General features: G+C 37.4%; 1 protein-coding gene across 2 annotated transcripts in view; it reads right to left on the bottom strand.

Moving 5' to 3' along the window:
• RABEP1 (rabaptin, RAB GTPase binding effector protein 1) overlaps positions 1-16,340 on the bottom strand; it is a 104,213-nt gene that overhangs the window by 63,791 nt on the left and 24,082 nt on the right. For both annotated transcript variants that reach the window (XM_058559992.1, XM_058559990.1), the window contains exon 2: positions 6,335-6,463. In XM_058559992.1, the coding sequence (XP_058415975.1) occupies positions 6,335-6,463 (129 nt within the window). The remainder of the gene's footprint in view (positions 1-6,334; positions 6,464-16,340) is intronic.

The raw sequence follows: 16,340 nt of genomic DNA, 5'->3' as shown, positions 1-16,340 counted from the left end.
CTCTCACTCTTGAATAATTTGGCTACATATAAAATTTTAGGTTGACAATTATTTTTTCTCTGCACTTTGAAAATCTTATTTCACTGTCTCCTGGCATCTATTTTGCTTATGTGGTATCTCCTGTGAGCATAATTGTTTCTTCTCTGGTAGTTTTCAACATTTTCTTTTCATTCTTGATGTTCTACAGTTTAAGCTGTGTTCAAGTATGAATTGACTGTTATTTACTCTGCTTGATACTCAGTATTTATGTTGAGGACTCAGTTTTCTTCCTTAATGCTTGAAAAATCTCAGTTATTTTCTCCTCAAATATTCTCTACTATTTCCTCCATTCTCTTCTCCTTGAACTCATTTTAGAGGTGTGCTGGAGAATCAATTCATTCTCTACGTCAACTGCTCTTTGATATTTCTCTCTTTGTCTCACTGGGAAGGAGAATTTCTCCAATCCTGTTTTTTTTTTTTCTTGGTGAGGGATTGGCCATGAGATAACATCTGCTGCCAATATTCCTCTTTTTGCTGAGCAAGATGGGCCCTGAGCTGACATCCGTGCCCATCTTCCTCTATTTTGTATATGGGACGCCGCCACAGCATGTCTTGATGAGCAGTTTGTAGGTCCACACCCAGGATCTGAACCTGCGAACCCCGGGCCGCCGAAGCGGAGTGCGTGAACTTAACCACTATGCCACTGGGCTGGTCCCTTAAATATTGTTTTCTAATTGACTAAAATCTCCGTGCCTTATCTACAGTTTAAACCATCTATTTACCTTATTTCAATTTATTTATTGTATTTCCAAGATTTCTAATGATTTTTAATTTTTTTCATATACTCTAGTTTAATTCCATATCTAAGTGCAAGCTTATGGCATGTGAACCACAAATATCTTCCAAACCTAGCTTTTAACTATTGAAACTCTGGTTAGTTAGCATCAGAGCTTTACGTAAATTTTGACCACATACAAAATCCTTTTAAACACAACTATAAAATTTCACTGTCTTCTGGTGATTAATGTGAGCTCTATTTCTACTATTTTCCTTCAAACTGAGAACTCTTTGGCCTTTTGTTTGCTGACTCATGTAATAGTCTCTTACTCATTGCCCAAGACTGAGGATTTCCAAAACACAAACACTGCTGCAGTGCCGAGCTCTGTACTGAAGTTGGTTAAAGGAGAAAGCTAAATCAAATACTTTTTTGAAAGCTAAATACGTTCTTTTCAAGTTCAACAGAAAAGCAACAAAACTTTCAAAAATATTTATAACATTCGCAGTTGAAGACAGCTGGGAAAAGAATGGGTACTAAGGCAGAAACAGACAGTAAGAGGAGTTAAAAGGTAATAATCTCTTTTATTAGCACTGCTCATTACTGTTTGCACTTATATTTCAGCTCTTCTCCAAACAAATGAAAACATAGCTATTACAACACCAAAGCAAAAGCTGCTCCTATTGGGAAAAATACCAATGTTTGGATTTCCAGGGTTACCTTGACCTGGTTTGCTGAAAGATAAAACAGGCAAAGACTGCTGAACACATCAAAACCATGGCTTATACTGTTATCATCGGTGACAATCATAAAAGACTAGGTTTACACTTCAGAGTTGATGCAATAATATAAACTGCTGCTTTAGAGAACGTCTTTAAATCTGATTTTTATTATGATATAGGCAAACAGACAAGACAGAAACTAAATCAACATTGACCTTTTACACACTATGCATTTTCTTTAGAAATGACACCAAAAACTCTCAAAAAAGGATCACGTTATTCCTTTTGAAATTGTGTAAAAAGTTACCTCAACTGTTCTCTATGGTCATCTTAAGTTCATCAAGAACTCCAGATAGTAAAGATACCATAGTACACATACAGATTATTTATTGGGTCTAGATGTATTCAAAGCAATTTTAACATACCAAGTATGTTTTTTGAATGAACCCACATTACAAGCTGTTTAGATCAGAAATATAAAACTGAAACTGATAATGTCTTTCAGAAATGAGAGGCTCTTGGTCATTTCCATTTCTTCAGAATTTTACAGAAAAGTCAATTTTATAATTTCAAAGAAGAAAGTACGAAAACAAGGGAAACTCTAACAGCTTTACTTGGGGACAGAGGAAAAACAGAAAGTAGAATGAACAACTTTGGACAAGATTAACTTGAATTTACTGAATAAGCAAAGACTGAAAGAAAAAGCTGTAGAGAGCATGATCAAGCTACAGAATTACTGGTGTGAGAGGTGAAGGGAAAAAAGGATGTCACTAGCCAGTATCATGGTGAGTTTGAAATGGTAATCAGAGAAAATACTGCAGTGACCTTATACATATATATTTAAAGGTATTACAGGTCATCTTAACAAGAATATACCATTGCACAGAGTTTAAAGTGGTGTCTCATCAATTCAAGTTTACAACAAATTTTAAAAGGGAGAGGTTAACAAATTCACATGAACACAGTGAAAAATTGGAAAAAACTTATTTCTCATGACATTTAACATATAGTCAAACAATGATGATACTGTGCAAAATGTATTATCTACCCCAGTAGACCACACTTTCTTGAAGATAAAAACTATATCTCATTCATCCCAACCTCCACAGTGTCTTGCAGAATGCCACCATGCCTAGACAGGAATACCAGCTTTCCCATCTCCTTGTCAGCCTTTGAAGGAACAAAATAAAACAGGAAACAGCCCTCCTGCAAGCCATGAGAAAATGGAACCCCATCCCATACTACAGTCAGTGACCCTTTCCACGCCAGGGCTGAATTCCTAGAACCTTCCATCCTATAGAACAGTGGCTTTCAAACTTCTCTCACCACAATTCACAACAAGAAATATATTTCATATCACAATTCTATACATACATGTATATATGTAACTGAAACAAAACATTTTCATGCAACTATACTTACTTAACCTTACCAAATATAATGCGCACTATTTTCCATTTTATTCCTTTTTTTAAAATCACTGGTCACAACCCACTCAGTTTTGTTATCCATCAATGGGTTACAACCTGTAGTCTGAATAACAGCACTCCAGGGCAGTGTTCTTAAAAGTGGGGTACATTTATCCCTGGGGGTATGCAAATATTTTCCAAGAGATTCATAGGCACATGTTGTTTTAAAGGAATCAACTGGCTAGATCCTCAACTTTCACAAATATTGTTGCCTAAAACAGAGAGGTGTTTAAGTGCAGATTCTCCTGCCCACCTCCCTTAACACCCTTCTCCCACTAAACTAAAGAAAGGCTTTTCACCCATCCTGAATTTTACTATGGTTCACTGCCGTGTTGTGTAAAAGCTCCTCTGTGATATCAAACTAGAGGGACAATTTAAAATAGCAATGTCAGTAATAAAAAAGTGAATGACTAATAACTGGGTAACAAATCTTTTGGCAGTCCAGGTGACTGCAAAGTCTGCTTTCAACAAAATTGAGGGAAGACCTACCTGAGTTGTCAGCCAATAGGATAAAAATATTTTTGAACCTAGAGCACTACGTGATTTAACATATAATTCAGAAAGAAAGAAAATGGAATAATTATCGCTATAAAAAATTTCTATGACCATCTACTTATTTATGAGACCAAGAATTCTCAGCATTTATATCTATTTAAAAAAAATGAAACTTATCTTTTTCTTTTTTTTTTTTTTTGTGAGGAAGATCAGCCCTGGGCTAACATCCAATGCCAATCCCCCTCTTTTTTTTTTTTTTTTGTGAGGAAGATCAGCCCTGAGCTAACATCCATGCTAATCCTCCTCTTTTTGCCGAGAAAGGCCGGCTCTGAGCTAACATCTATTGCCAATTCTCCTCCTTTTTTTCCCCAAAGCCCCAGTAGATAGTTGTATGTCATGGTTGCACATCCTTCTAGTTGCTGTATGTGGGACGCGGCCTCAGCATGGCTGGAGAAGTGGTGCGTCGGTGTGCGCCCCAGATCCGAACCCAGGCCGCCAGTAGCGGAGCGCGCGCACTTAACCGCTAAGCCACGGGGCCAGCACCCAATCCCCCTCTTTTTTTTGCCAAGGAAGATTGGCCCCGGGTTAACACCTGTGCCCATCTTCCTCTACTTTATATGGGACGTCGCCACAGCATGGCTTGACAAGCAGTGCATCGGTGAGCAGCTGGGATCCAAACCTTCGAACTCTGGGCTGCCAAAGCAGAACGTGTGCACTTAACTGCTACGCCACTGGGCCGGCCCCTGAAACTTATCTTTTTCTAAAAGTAAATACTATTCACCCAGAGGTTAATGACTTAATTGGGAGGGAGACCCAATATATCTCATAAGAGCTGCACTTCCAATAATTTTTACGATTTTTTTGTGTGTGTGAGGAAGATCAGCCCTGAGCTAACATCCGTGCCAATCCTCCTCTTTTTGCTAAGGAAGACCAGCCCTGAGCTAACATCTATTGCCAATCTTCCTCCTTTTTTTTTTTTCCCTTTTTCTCCCCAAAGCCCCAGTAGATAGTTGTATGTCATAGTTGCACATCCTTCTAGTTGCTGTATGTGGGATGCCGCCTCAGCATGGCCGGAGAAGCGGTGCATCGGTGCGCGCCCGGGATCCGAACCCGGGCCGCCAGTAGTGGAGCACGCACACTTAATCGCTAAGCCATGGGGCCGGCCCCTAATTTTTACATTTTAATAATTTATTTTTAATGTGGAAAATATTTATGGTGTGATCAACTATGTACTATTAATAACTATAATGATAACTCAATACAGAAGAAATTTATATGCATATTTTTGTTGCAGAGAAGTCGGACCAAATTTTTTTAAATGGCTTTCAAGCACAAAATATTACTTTAGGCCAGTGGTTCTCAAACTCTGGTCCCTGAACCAATAACATCAGCATCACCTGGTAACTTGCTGGAAATGCAAATTCTAGGATCCCACAGGCTTAGTGAATTAGAAATTCTGGGGGTAGGGCCCAGTAATCTTTAATAAACCCTCCAAGTAAAATTCTGATGCACATTCAAGTTTGTGTTCTAAAAAAAACAATTTTTAGAATAAAATTCTGAGGAAGATGTAAAAAAGAAAACCCAACACAAGGAGGAAAAAAATGTAAAATTTCTGCTGAAGAGCTTATTCATGTAACTTTTTATTCAATGAATGATGATGGATATTAAGTCACTAAAATTGATTCCACTAGAATGTTTAAAAGCAAGAAATTTTAAACTGTCAGTATTGACAATATGATAGAATTTACATCCTTCACATCTTTTTAAATTTAAAATCAATTTTAAACATCAACTTCAAAAAGGTAGGGGTGTATATAAATATTCTATGGCGTACATTAATTTAAAAGTTGGATGATCTACAGCAGTGGTTCTCAAACTGTGGTCCTTGGACTAGCAGTACTACAATCACCTATGAACTTATTAGAAATGCAAATTCTCGGGCCCCACCCCAACATACTGTGTTCTAATAAGCTCTCCAGATGATTTTTATCCACCTTAAAGTTTGAAAGCCACTGGTCTAGACTAGAGCAGTCATTCTCAAAATTTAGTGCGCATCTGAATCAGCTGGAGAGCTTCTTAAGCCATCAACTGCTGGACCCTAATACCAGAGTTTCTGACTCAGTACATCTGGGGTAGGACCCCAAATTTTGCATTTCTAACAAGCTTCCCAGATGCTGATGCTGCTATTCCACAATCACACTTTGAAAACCACTGGTCTAGGCTTTGGAAACCACATCCATATTTTCCTAGGTCATTACCCAAAATGTAAACCCTTCCTCTTATCCTTCAGACAAGGTCCCTATGATATGCTCTCACGTATTTGCCTTGTACACTTTCCTTTTTTTTAAACAACTCACACGGTTACTTAACATTTTCCTCACCAGGGTTCAAGTTCTATGAGTTAAAGAACCACATGAATCTTGCTCCTTCTGTACACACAGCACCTAGACACAATGTCTGCCTCACAGTAGATATTAAATAAATATTTATTGATAAATAACTGAACATTTGTTGGATAAATCCCATGAAATTTCAGTTTTAATATAACATGGCTAAGGCTGTTATTAGAATGCCAATAGTCCTGACTTGTCTGGGACTGTCTCTCGAGTTATGTTAAGAGCACTGGAAGTCCTGTGTCCCAGGACTAGGTAGCCTACTATGTTAAATTTATCATCATTAAGGTCAAAAGACAAGGAAAAATCTGAGTAATGCATTTTCAACTTGTTTTTCAATTCTATTCTTAACCCTAGCCTCTAAATCGGCCTTTATTATACAACGCAAGTACAAATAAAATCAAGGTTTATTCAGTGATAAAATTAACATTGTACTACCAAGAAACTTCTCATTTTAAGGCAGTTTTAGTATGGGGACTAGAGGGAGACTTATGAACTTACCCTCTTTAGCCAAATATAACTCTTTAAATTTTGCTCTCTTTTGATTAAATTCTTGCTCAAGCTGCTGCTGTGCACGTAAAAATTCTGCATTAATTTTTTCCAATTCTGCTACCCGTTGCTGAAGAGAAACTAAAAAAAAAAGAAAAAAACTAGTTAACAATAACTTTTATTTATAAATTAAGTAACAAGAATAAATTAGTATTCCAGCTGCACATTTCTACAATGAAACAAGTAGTCATGCTTCTTCCAAAGATCCAATATATTCTAGGAAATTCTAATTTAAAAAAAAAATAAGAGACTTCTATTAGACTTAATACACAAACTGTGACTGAAACGTGTAAAGCGAAACAGCCTATATACGGAGAATCACATAAGGCAAACTTCCCAAAAGAGAGCTTCTAAAGGTCCTTTGTATAACTGACAGAATAGAATGTCAATCCACTTCTGGAGTTGTTAAATATTGGATTATTTGGGCTATTTATCCCACAAATGAACCCACTGCCAATCTTCCTAGCTCCTGTTTCTCTTGAGTATTATGAGCAAAAAAATGGTTCCTTGATTAGGATAGCCATACCAACTTGAACTACTCTTCCAATTTCAAGATGATTCATTACCATTATGCTGAAATCATAATCAAAACCCCTTTCATACAGAAAGGATCCAGAACTCTACATTCTGTATGAACTCTCATTACTGGGAGATTATCTGGTTTTTAGACTAATGTTGATTGTGGGGTGGCAGGGACTGGGATACTCTTTTACTTTAGGGGCACTATAATTTGGCCACAGTTGATTAAATAAATGCCTATCCTGACCAAACCCAGAGAATCTTCTGGTTCAAGCAAAGGGTGAGAAATCCAGGAGTCCAAACCTTTGACCTCCTCCTTTGCTCCAACAGCAACCCAGCCAAAAAGCTATGACCCTAATCCCTCCAGCAGATACCTATCAGTACTAACACCATTGCCTAATTACCATGGGCCAGCAGAGGTCCCAATTCCCTACTACAAGCCACCCCAAATGATGATGATCTGCCTATAATTTTAACTAGATCTGAGATTCTTTTTTTTGTGTGTGTGAGGAATATCAGCCCCGAGCTAACATCCATGCTAATCCTCCTCTTTTTGCTGAGGAAGACCGGCTCTGAGCTAACATCTATTGCCAATCCTCCTTTTTTTTTTTTCCCCTTTTTCTCCCCAAAGCCCCAGTAGGTAGTTGTATGTCACAGGTGCACATCCTTCTAGTTGCTGTATGTGGGACGCGCCTCAGCATGGCTGGAGAAGCGGTGCGTCGGTGCGCGCCGGGATCCGAACCCGGGCGGCCAGTAGCGGAGCACGCGCCCTTAACCACTAAGCCACGGGGCCGGCCCTGCAATGGCTACTTTTAATGCTTGACATCCAAAGGGAAAAATTATTACATCATTTACTCAAAACGTCTGAATTCAGCAACAATACTGAAAGAAAGGAAAAAGAAAAAAGAATAATATGGTAAATAAATGAAGGACAGACTCAATAATTCTTAGATATATCTCCTTCCCTAATTTTGACACGAATGGGAGAACATGTAATAACTTAAAAATATTTTTAAGCCCCAAGTTGTGTCCTCCTATTACATTCCTCTAACATTGTACTAAATTTGATGAGACACAAGCAATGGGAGAAGGAAAAAAAAGCAGTCTACGTCAAATATTACTACAACCAGAACCTTTTTGTATAAACATGTTCAAGATCAAAGAAAACATCTATTTCAAGCAAAAAAACCAGAACATAGGGCCGGCCCGGTGGCGCAAGTAGTTAAGTGCACGTGCTCCGCTGTGGCGGCCCGGGTCTGCCGGTTCGGATCCCGGGCGCGCACCGACGCACCACTTATCAAGCCATGCTGTGGCGGTGTCCCATGTAAAGTGGAGGAAGATGGGCATGGATGTTAGCCCAGGGCCGGTCTTCCTCAGCAAAAAGAGGAGGATTGGCAGATGTTAGGTCAGGGCCGATCTTCCTCACCAAAAAAGAAAAACAGAACATAACTCCAGTGGAACAAAAGAATCGAAACAGTTCCTGACGCTCAGAAGTCTTAAGTTATGTATCATTGGGTTTTAAAGCGAAAATATTAAGTATGATAGGTACACTTATCCAATGTAATAATATCAAGCCAGAAAAATTATACTAAATAAAAAGAACAAGAAACAAAATTATATATAACCCAATATGAGCTATGCAAAAAATACATAGAAAAAAGACTGGAAAGAATATGCCAAATTATATTCAGAGTGGTTGCCTCTCTGAATCAAAGTGCAATTAAAAGAATAAGTTACAGTGATTGGATTTAAAGTAAAAGGTAATGAGTGTTTCATTTTTCTGTTTAGTTTTAATGATTATAATTTTATCTTATTGCTCCATCTCAATCTCTCTGCTCATAAAACGTGCACATAATTTACTTTGATGGTCTTAAAAATATTTCAACACACTAAATAATCAGTTTTTAAAACTACACTTATATTTCCCAGGACAAGCAATTTGCTAAAATAGATAAATTTCCTAAAAAACAATCTCTTCTGTTCCAAAAGTGGCCTTCCAGCTAACAAACTGCCTTCTCTCAGTGCTCTAAAAATTCATCACGTCCAGCTTCTTTTAGGAATTACTAAAAATGATTATTACTTGCCGTAAATCTACCCACTGAATTGTGCTTTGTTTAGGCTAATATTTAAACAAATCCACAATTACTTAGCATGCCTCACAGACGAAGGTAGAGTGGGTGGGGCTGGCAGGGATTACTAAATCTAGAGAATATCCATCACAGACAAACAGCAGTCCACTTGCAGGTAACTGGGTTAACACTGCCAATCACTTTACAACATTAGACCAAACAGATAAAGCCTTCAGAAATCACTTTTTCCATAATATTAAAGATAATCACAATTCTTTAGTACAAACAGAAAGTTGTCATTTCACTTATGTAAAGTGAAATTATGTAAATCCCATTTCACTTTATATAATCCCCAAAACATGACTTTAGCAACTTTAAGAAACTGCATTCTTTTACTTTGTCCATTTACTCAGATAAACCAGTTCTAAAACAGCATAACATTTGGTTAGGAAGTTTATACAGAACAACTTCTTAGCCTTCCTTCTGTGAATCAACGTGAAAAACCCTATTTTGTCTTTTCTTTTTTGCAAGTCTCTTAGAGCAATTAGGTGTCATAATACTTCAGATAAAAGACAACACCTTAAAGATGAATTTCAAATAAGAAAGTCAATTATTTCTTATGTAAAGATTACCTGATTACCTGTAAATTATCTGAAGATGTTATTATGAATCTAGGAAAAATATTAAGTCAAAGAAAAAACTGGCACCAAATGTTAATTCAGGGGGAAAATAAGATAATGAAAAACTATTTAAGAGATTCTTCAAAAGGGTAAAAGAATTAAGGAGAAGAAACAATGGAAAAAAGCCTGATTTGGGGGAGAGGGTAGCAGGCGTGGCAAAGGTGGAGAAGGGAAGAATCGAAGGACACAGGAATATATTCTCATTTTCAACCTCCCTAGAGACATTTATGATCAAAATTAATTAATAACCTTCAGGTGTTTGCAGTGTAGAATTTTTCTTGGTCTAATTTTTAGTTCTACAATATTAATTGAATAGGAACAACCACAGAATCGTAGTGTTGCAAGGATTTTAGAGATTATTCTAGTCCAGTTCATTTCAAACTGAGTCTCAATCCATTAGTGAGTTGTTAAATCAATTTAGTGATTAGCAATCTGCCTTTTAAAAATAATTAAATTTAATAGAAAATATCAGCAACACATTTAATATGAGTACATGTTATTTCATGAAATTTGTATTCCATATACTTAGACGTTTATACTGCGTTGCAATAAAAAATGTGTTTCTTACTGTGGAGAGAGGTCAAAATAGTTTAAAAACCACCAAGTCCTAACTCATGCAGGAATCCATTCCTACAGTACCACAGACAGGTGGTATGGCTTCACATGATCATAAATCTAGAAACTCAGTTCACTGCCTCACAGGCAGCCAATTCCACTGTTCAGAGATTTTAGTTTACCCTCCTCACCTTCCCTTGGATAATTGATCATCTGTAAGAAATATCTATTTTTCAGAACATGACCATAAATCAGCTTTCTTAGAGATCTTAGTTCTACCCTATAGAATTAGAGAGGAAAATTTCTAATATCTGACATCTCACACTTGCCCTCTCCTTTCTTCTTCAGGTAAACACCTCCTCTTTAATAATTTCTAAATTCATCATTATCTAAGTTGCTCTCCCCGCATATAGGTAGTCCAACTTCTACATAAAATAGGACACTCTGACCCTAACACAAAACCACGTAGAGTCTAGCAGAAACATTCTATCTGGGGCCTATATTCTTAATAATGGACTGTAAATTTACTCTAGCTTTTTTTGGCCACAAACCCACACTGTCTTTGTTAGCCCATAAAATGAACATAATCTAACACTGCCCTTAAATCCTTTACACTTGAACTTCAACTAAGCCAAGGCTCCCTGCAACCTATACTTGGTGCAGGTTTAGCCATGTTGCAGAGTTTTAGTTTGTCTGGGTTTTTTAAATCACAGTTTTAAGTTAGAACTAAAGATACAGCCCTTTGGTACATCACCTGAGATCTCGGTGGAGGTTGATATTGATATATTAGGTTGTTCTATTAGTTACAAATTCATTCCAATCATCCTTAGTATCAAATCACATTTCTTCATCTTATCCATGATTTCATAACAGTGTAGTCAAATGTCTTATTAAAATTCAAAGATAAGCTATCTACAATTTTGGAGTCAGAGAAACTTGTGCTTCAGCCAAAACCTAAGCTTTCATTATACGAATTAGGGCAAATAGGTTAACCTTTCCAAGATTTCATTAAAATAAAGAAAAGTATCGATTGCTATGAGGATTAGAGATAGCGTCACGTAAAAGTAACTCACATATAATAGGCACTCAAATGACAGCCACCATTAACAACTTCAGAAATTAACAGTTTCAGGTTCAAGATTCTGCTAAAAATAACGGAGATGTTCATTTGGCTCAACTTGTTCTAGAGAGCCTTCCCAGTGATAACTACAAAATCACTTTACTTTCTAAAATGCTCATAAACCACTGCCTTAATAATCTACTCTTTTTTAAATGTTCCCCAAACTGTATTCAAGCAAATTATCAATTAAGACAAGCAGGTAAACAAAGTTTTGAGAAAAAGTCAAAAATACAAAAGCGAAGTAACTATGAACAAAAGAATGGGGATTTCAGCGAATGTTCAGTAGATAAACAATGCAATATAAACTATATTCCAGGCTCTATTCGTATAAGGCTATAAAGCTGTATTCTACCATGTATTCCCATATAGACTATATATTGACAATGAGAACCATGAAAAAAAGTTTCAAATAGTTGCCAAAAAAGGATAACTTCAGAAATAAGCCAACTATATGGTTGAAATAAACAATGGACGTTTTTGCGTACTAGTTAAGAGATACGATACAGTTCAACCACCATTATATGCATTTTACTAGATAGTTTTTAAATCATCTTAATTTCTGATTACATTTAGATCAATTATCGTGACTGTCAAAAGCTGGTTTTCAACAACTGATATAAGTATGCATGGATAAAAAGGGACTGTTGCCTATTCAATTTGTATAAAATGGTATCATTCTGTTTCCCAATAGTATTTCAAACCATATAATGCCAAGCCAGATGAAAAAGCATGACTATCACTGGACTGATTAGCAGATGTATTTTCTAACTATTTGGTATTTAAATACTTTAGTTCCCCACTTATAAGACAAAGAAGGCTATTCAAAACTTAAATATCAGGCCTACTTAAGGAAATGGCCAAAAGAATTCAGTTTTCAGCCTATAACTCTGTTGGCATTCATAAGCAGAACTACATCTTGCCACTTCAGGACCTGGCTTGGGACTCTTAAGAATTCACTATCAGTGAAGTTAAATTTAATCTTTATTTTGTGCTTGAATCTACCAAGTGTTGGTAAGGCTGCTGGTGGGAATGCAAAATAGTACAAACACTTTTGGCTGTTTCTTATAAACACACACTTATCATACGATCCAGCAATCCTACAAAAAAAACACATTTCCACAAAAGATTTGTACACAAATGCTCACTGCAGCTTTACCTATAGCAGCCAAAAATTGGAAATAACCCAAATGCCCACTATAAATGGACAAATAATGGTGTATCCATACAATAGACTACTACTCAGCAAAAAAAAAAAAAAAGGAATCAACTATTAATACACACAACAACATGGATAAATCTCAAGAGCATCATGCTAAGTGAAAGAAACCAGACACAAAAAGTATGATTCCACTTATATGAACTTCTAGAAAAAGCAAAACTATAGTGACAGAAAGCAGATCAGCACTTGTCCAGAAACGGGGGGAGAGGTTTAATGGCAAAAGAGCATGAAGGAACTTTTTGTAGTAAAACATTCTATAACACAATTATTATGACTGTTACATAACTGTACACATTTGTGGAAACTCATGGATCTATATACTTAAAATTAGTAAATTTTAGTATATGTAAGCTATTTTTTAATCAGCTTTACTGAGGTAGGAGTCAAAAACTACAAGAATACAGGCCGGCCCAGTGATGCAGTGGTTAAGTTCACACGCTCGGCTTCGGCAACCCAGGGTTCACAGGTTCAGATCCTGGGTGTGGACCTACACACTGCTCACTAAGCCATGCTGTGGTGGTGTCCCACATACAAAATAGAGGAAGACTGGCACAGGTGTTAGCTTAGCGACCATCTTCCTCAAGCAAAAAGAGGAAGATTGGCAACAGATGTTAGCTCAGGGCCAATCTTTCTCACCAAAAAAAAAAAAAATTACAAGAATAAATTAATGCTTGGCAACAGCAGAAGTGACTTATTCATCAGGCCAATTTATTATCCTCATAACACTTGTCACTATCTGAAATTCTTTCTCTGAATATTAGAATATTTAAATATTGCTCCTTTCTAGAGTATACACTCAGTGAAAAGAGAAACTCTATGTATCCTGCTCATTGCTACATTTCTGACACCTAGAACTGTGGCTAGCACATGTTCAATAAACATTTACTAAATAAATAAAAAAACAAAAAGTGAGCTGGAATAACTAAAACTCACTGAAGAAGAGGGACATAAGTCAGGATTTTAAAAGATAGCAAAGATTTGAAGAAGCAAAGGAGAGAAGAGTATTCCACTGGGAACAATCAAAGGCCAATGGAGCAGGGCAATAATGCATAGCTATCTGGGAGCCAGCAAGCAAACGTCTCTGACTTGGGAAAATTGGAACTTTCCCCACATAGCACAACAGTCCCCTTGAGTTCCTTCTTGGGTTGTGCTTTCCAATATTGCAGCCACTAGCCACAAGCGGCTACTAAACACCTGAAATGTGGGTGTCTGAATTGAAATATGCTGTTAAGTATAAAATACACATGGAATTTTGAAAAATTTAGTAGAAAAAATCTAAAATAGCTCATTAATAATATTTTTGGTGATCATATGTAGAAATTATAACATCTGGAATACACAGGGGTAAATAAAATACATTAATTTCCACAGAAAGTTATACACAAATGTTCAATGTAGCATTATTCATAACAGCCAAAAAAAAGGAAACCCAAATGTCCATCAACTAATGAGTGGAAAACAAAATGTGATACATTCATACAATATTATTTGTCCATAAAAAGGAATGAAGTAGTGATACATGTTACAAGATGGATGACCCTTGAAAACATGCTAAGTGAAAGCCAGACACCAAAGGCTATATATTGTATGATTCCATTTCTATGTAAGGTCCAGAATAGGCAAATCCATAGAGACTAAGAGTTGATCAGAGATTGCCAGGGCATGGGCGAAGGAGGAATGGAATGGGGAGTAACTGCTGATGGTATGGGGATTCTTCCTGGAGTGATAAAAATGTTCTGGAATTAGTGGTGATGGATGCACAGCTCTGTGAATATTCTAAAAACCACTGAACTGTATACTTTTAAAAAGATGAACTTGATGGCATGTGAATTAAATGTCAATAAAGCTGTTACTTTAAAAAATTAATTTCACCTGTTTTTCTATTTGGAGGTTTTTGTTTTGGTTTTTTACTTTTTTAATGTGACTATTAGAAAATTTTAAATTACATTCTTTGGCTTAAATTACATCTCCACTGAACAGCACTGTTCTGGAGGGCTGATTGGGTACCCTGGATATTTTGAGCTCCTATATTTACCTCTAATTCTCTTACCTTCCCTATTTTTCCCAATTGCCAGCCACCTTCAAGTGTAACCATACTTTGCAGCCAACTTAGACCCTGAGGTCAGTCATCCTAAATCCCTAGATTCCCTTCATCCCTTGTGCTTTTACAGTAGCACAGTGCGACTCTAATGTGGTATACTGACTGTTACTGGTCTAATGAGATAAGGATTTTGTGCCAGAATGTAAAATCAACTAAGACACTAAAAACATTACTCAGTTGTGCTGACATTTTTTGATGAAGGAAGCAGTGCAGGAATTCACATTCTGGTGCAAGCTCTTTGTCTCCTTGCAGACCTCTGCAGTAGGAGACAACTGTCACATCCATGGCTGCCCATCATCTTTTGAATAGTCTTTCTACACTTAAAGACATTTCCAATCTGTGAGTTGCAGCTTCCCAAAAGAGAAGTCAAACACAAATTCCCAAGCTCCCGTGAAACCAGAATACAGGCATATCACCTAAACTTCTCCAATCACACACACAAACACAACTTCAACTCAGAATTGAGCAGTGTAAAAAAACAAGGTTTCACTCTTGCTGCTCTAAGGCTCTCAGTAGCTTCCCAGTGGTTATAGGTCCAGTTCCTGAAGCAGAAATGGCATCAGTTGGGGCTGGTTCAATGGCGCAAGCGGTTAAGTGCATGCGCTCCACTGCCGCAGTCCAGGGTTCGCCGGTTCGGATCCCGGGCGCGCACCGATGCACCGCTTGGCAAGCCATGCTGTGGCGGCGTCTCATATAAAGTGGAGAAAGATGGGCACGGATGTTAGCCCAGGGCCGGCCTTCCTCAGCAAAAAAAGGGAGGAGGATTGGCATTGGATGTTAGCTCAGGGCTGGTCTTCCTCACCAAAAAAAAAAAAAAAAGAAAGAAATGGCATCAGTGCAAGCAGTAACAGCAACTGCATTAAAGCGGAGCTCCACGTGTTCATCAGCACCAATGGAAACAGCTTCCTATCAGGCCAGTTCTGTGGCAGCTTTTAGGTGCTCCTTAAAATTTAGCCAAGAGCAGTGATTCTCAAAGTGCGGTTCTGAGACCACAGAATCACCATCACTTGAGAACTCGTTAGCAAAGGCAAATTCTCAGACCCCATTCCAGACCTTCCAGAATCAGAAATTCTCGGTGTAGGGCCCAGAAATGCGTTTTAACAAGTCCCTTAGATGCATGCTAAAGTTTTTGAGAACCAGTGGCCTAGAACCTATTTCTCCCTGGCGTCTCAATGACTCTGTAAGCTACTTCATATCATCCCAAAAATCCCTTTTATGCTTAAACCAGATAGAATAGTTTTGTTTGCAACAAAGAACCCTGAGTGAAACACACTATACTGTCACTTCCATCACCATTCTCTTAAAGACTACTCTTAGGGTACTAGGCATTGAGTTAAAAAAAAACATCCACAAGGGATAACATCAGTTAGAAGATAGGAAACACTCTTGAAAAATCTGCTTACAATCAACCTGGTTGACTTACTTCATAACACTTTGTGGGGGGCACATACTCACTTCCTTACAAAGAGTACAGTATGGAAAGGCACCAAAAAAAAGAGAAACTTTACAGTTTCTTCAAACCGTAATAAACACTATCCTCAGCAGGGGTTATCAATTCTAGCATCAACACTGATAACACTGATAAGCCACACTGATAGTATGTACTCTTGATATGATGCAAAGAAAATGGCATTTTACCTGTATGGTCTTCTCCCCAAAACCCACAATTCCAGTCTAATCACGAGAAAAACATCA

This window comes from Diceros bicornis, chromosome 18 (assembly GCF_020826845.1).
Source record: "Diceros bicornis minor isolate mBicDic1 chromosome 18, mDicBic1.mat.cur, whole genome shotgun sequence".
NCBI classification, from domain to species: Eukaryota; Metazoa; Chordata; class Mammalia; order Perissodactyla; family Rhinocerotidae; genus Diceros; species Diceros bicornis.
Note: the sequence above shows the minus strand (reverse complement) of the source record. Positions and strands in the feature narration are given on the sequence as shown.